Source organism: Frankliniella occidentalis, unplaced genomic scaffold (genome assembly GCF_000697945.3).
Source record: "Frankliniella occidentalis isolate FOCC.00 unplaced genomic scaffold, Focc_3.1 Scaffold7, whole genome shotgun sequence".
NCBI lineage: Eukaryota > Metazoa > Arthropoda > Insecta > Thysanoptera > Thripidae > Frankliniella > Frankliniella occidentalis.
The window spans coordinates 1-3,104 of record NW_026267137.1 but is presented as its reverse complement, the minus strand read 5'-3'; the positions used below and the strand labels follow the sequence as shown (position 1 = coordinate 3,104).

At 50.8% G+C, this 3,104-nt stretch overlaps 1 protein-coding gene across 1 annotated transcript; it reads right to left on the bottom strand.

Moving 5' to 3' along the window:
- Positions 1-55: 55 nt before the first annotated feature.
- LOC127750639 (uncharacterized) lies at positions 56-2,957 on the bottom strand (the record flags this gene model as incomplete). Its single annotated transcript, XM_052272805.1, has 5 exons — positions 56-1,204; positions 1,299-1,407; positions 1,679-1,951; positions 2,041-2,181; positions 2,646-2,957. Coding segments are annotated over 5 exons (1,197 nt in total), but the record flags the coding sequence as incomplete, so codon positions are not given.
- Between the last annotated feature and the right edge of the window lie 147 nt (positions 2,958-3,104).

Here is a 3,104-nt window from a genome sequence, read left to right as displayed (position 1 = left end):
TTTAAACATAAAATTAACAAGAAGACATAGACTATATCTGGTCATGTATCGTTATAAAAGTAAAACATCATTTGGCACACTCTAAATTCTATCTCGATGCTCACTTCTACAGAATAATATAACGTAACATGCTACAAAATTTGCAAGCAGGAACTATGGCAACAGTTGTAAAATGTTCCCTGGAATTATGTCTAATACAATAATAATGTAGGGAATACCAACTTTACTGCCCTATACGGTACAACGTGACAAGAACTTAAAATAACAATAAGTACAAATCAATCAATAATCACTGAGGGTATCGGTAGGTACTAGATATTAATTTAATCAGGATCATCTACTTTACCGCCCTATGGTACAATACAACAAGAACTGAAAATGACAATTAAGTACAATAGTATAAATACAAATCAATCATTGATCACTGAGGGAATTCCTTATGGTAGGTACTAGATAATAATTTAATTGGGATTACCAACTTTACCACCCTCTATGGTACTGTACAAAGCAACAAGAACTTAAAATAAGAATTACGTACAGTAGTATTAATACAAATCAATCAATGCACTGATGGAATAATATATGGTTGGAACTAGGTAATAATTTAACTGGGATTACCAACTTTACCGCCCTATATGGTACAACGCAACAAGAACTTAAAATAGCATTAAGTATATAAGTATCTATACAAATCAAACAATTTTCACTGAGAAAATACCATACGGCGGGCACAAGGCAGCACCTCAAACTCACACTAGTGACGCGAGGAGTGTGGGGTAACAAGGAGTATCACAGGTCGTACCAGAACGAACAGTTTCATCCCCCGTTGCTGGAAGACTGCTTCACGCGTACGGCACGTCTATGCGCAGCCCCGGTCGCAGCAGGCGCAAATCGCGGACCCACCGCATCGAGCCGGTGCCTCTGAACTTGAGCCGCTCCAGTGCGGGCGCGTGCAGCGCCGTCAGCGCCCCGACCAGCTGGCCCATGTCCAGCCCCGAGTCGGACAGCTCCAGGCTGACCAGGTTCGCCATGTGGAGCAGCACCATGGCGAGCTCGCGCGCCTCGACGCCCGCGGCGCCCTTGATGGAGAGCGTCTTCACCCCGCGGAGGCTGGGCCCCGCTTCCCTAAGCAGCGCGCGGCACTGGTCGGGCTCCTCCAGGTCGAGCTTCACGTCTATCCAGCACGGGAGACCTTCCGGGTTTTCTGAAGGGGAAAAAAATGGTACACTGGTCAAACTATTTTCTTTCTCCTTCAGCCAAACGAAATATTACACACACGTGTTTTGTTGTGTTCTTACCCAGGAACGTTGAAAGCTGCTGGAGCTGGTATTGATCACGGCAGATGACTGTCAGGGTCTCCAGTGCCGATGATTGCCCCTTTCTAATTTTCTCCAACCCAGGCCCCACCTACAAGGCACGCATAAAACACAAGTTGTACACCTCAGACAATCACAACACATTCTCGCGTTTTACTAAGAGCGACGCGTTCGCACACATGTGCCGCGGGTGAATCAGAGAAGATGCAGGTGCGCGCGTGTTTGCTTTACTCGCTCTTCCTTTGAGAAAGAGGGGCCCTTTCTCAAGCTCTGCCCGAGAGGCGCCATTGCCCCTTGGGTAGGCAAACCCGCGTGAGTATGCAACCCGCCCCCCTGTGTTTCTGATTACCGCACTTTATTACCTGGAAAGATGTCGTCGTGACCAGGGGGCAGGACGCCACATCCTGCCCAACGTCCAGGCCGGTTTCCGAACAGTACGCCTCGCGAAGCGTATTTTTAGCGGCCTGAATACTTGACTTTACCAGGTTTTCGCTCAGGTTCTTTCCCAGGTACAAGAACTGGAGCTTATGAAAGTTATTGAATTGGTAATTCACCACACGGGGCTTCTTGCGCCCGTCATCACTATCAATAGTGAGCCTCCGTAGCTCCGGAAGGCGCTCAAGCGCCGCAAGTACCTGTCGAAAAAAACAAACAGTGTAACAAATGTCTGTTCTTACACATGGTCGGCGAAGGGCTAGAGGGAGAGGGTCATGACAGCACTCACCGGACTCGGGTCGCTAGTAGCTTTACTGAGTACTAGTCTTAAGACAATATCGCGAAGTTGGAGCCGCCTCCGTTGCAAAGTCTCGCTAAGGAGATCTGCACTTTGTTTGTGGAGCTGTATCGACACGGTTAGTTCCATTATCTGACAAAATGAATAAAAAATGCACATGTATTTGCTATAAAGTAGATTCTAAGGGAGAAGAAAATAAAAATTGCGGTGGCTGACTTTGACCCCGCGCACTTTTGTAGTTACGCTGTATACCTCGCTCAGCCCGTTGGCCGCCGTTGTCAGGAGCGACAGGCAACTACAGTACAACTACCAGGTGGCTGATTAACCCCGCGCACTTCTGTAGTTAGGCTTGCCCATCGCCCCTGTCCACGGTGCCTTACGGGCCGGGCGAGTAGGCAAACCCGCCCGCACTCGTGCGTGCGGTACAGTCTGACTACAGAAGTGCGCGGGGTTAGTCAGCCACCTAGTACAGTACAACTACAAAAGTGCGCGGGGTTAATCAGCCCCCCCCCCCCCTCTGGTACAATTAAACAATTCTCCGACTAAATGTTGCAGCCGAGTGGTGCACAGCGGCGTGTCCAGCTCGGTGTCCTTACCTTACACTCTTCCGTGTCGGCCAGCCGCCGCAGCCGCAGGAGGGGCTTCCCCAGGCGCGCCTCCAGCTTCAGAGAGCGAATGGCCGGCACCAGCCGCAGCGCCGCCATGTTGCTGCTGCGCGGCAGGGAGGTGATGGAGAGGCTGCGGTGGGCCCACACCGCCTCGCTGCGCACCACGTGCTTCCACCTCTTGGAGACGAGGCGCAGCTCCAGCAGCGAGCTGCCGTCCGATCTGTACAGGGGCACGAGGGCCAGCACGGCCGCCAGCAGCTCGTCCGGGAGGGCGTCGATCGTCGTCGCCCTCTCCTGCACCTGTGAGTGGCAGAAGAAAAAGTTGTTCGTGTTGAGATTAAGGCGTCAGAAAGCCTCCCACAGGCTACCAGTACTTCCAATTTCGAACGTTTATGTCTGGGTGACGGTTTACACAACTTGTATTCCGTTCGCAAAAGTGTCGGGGGG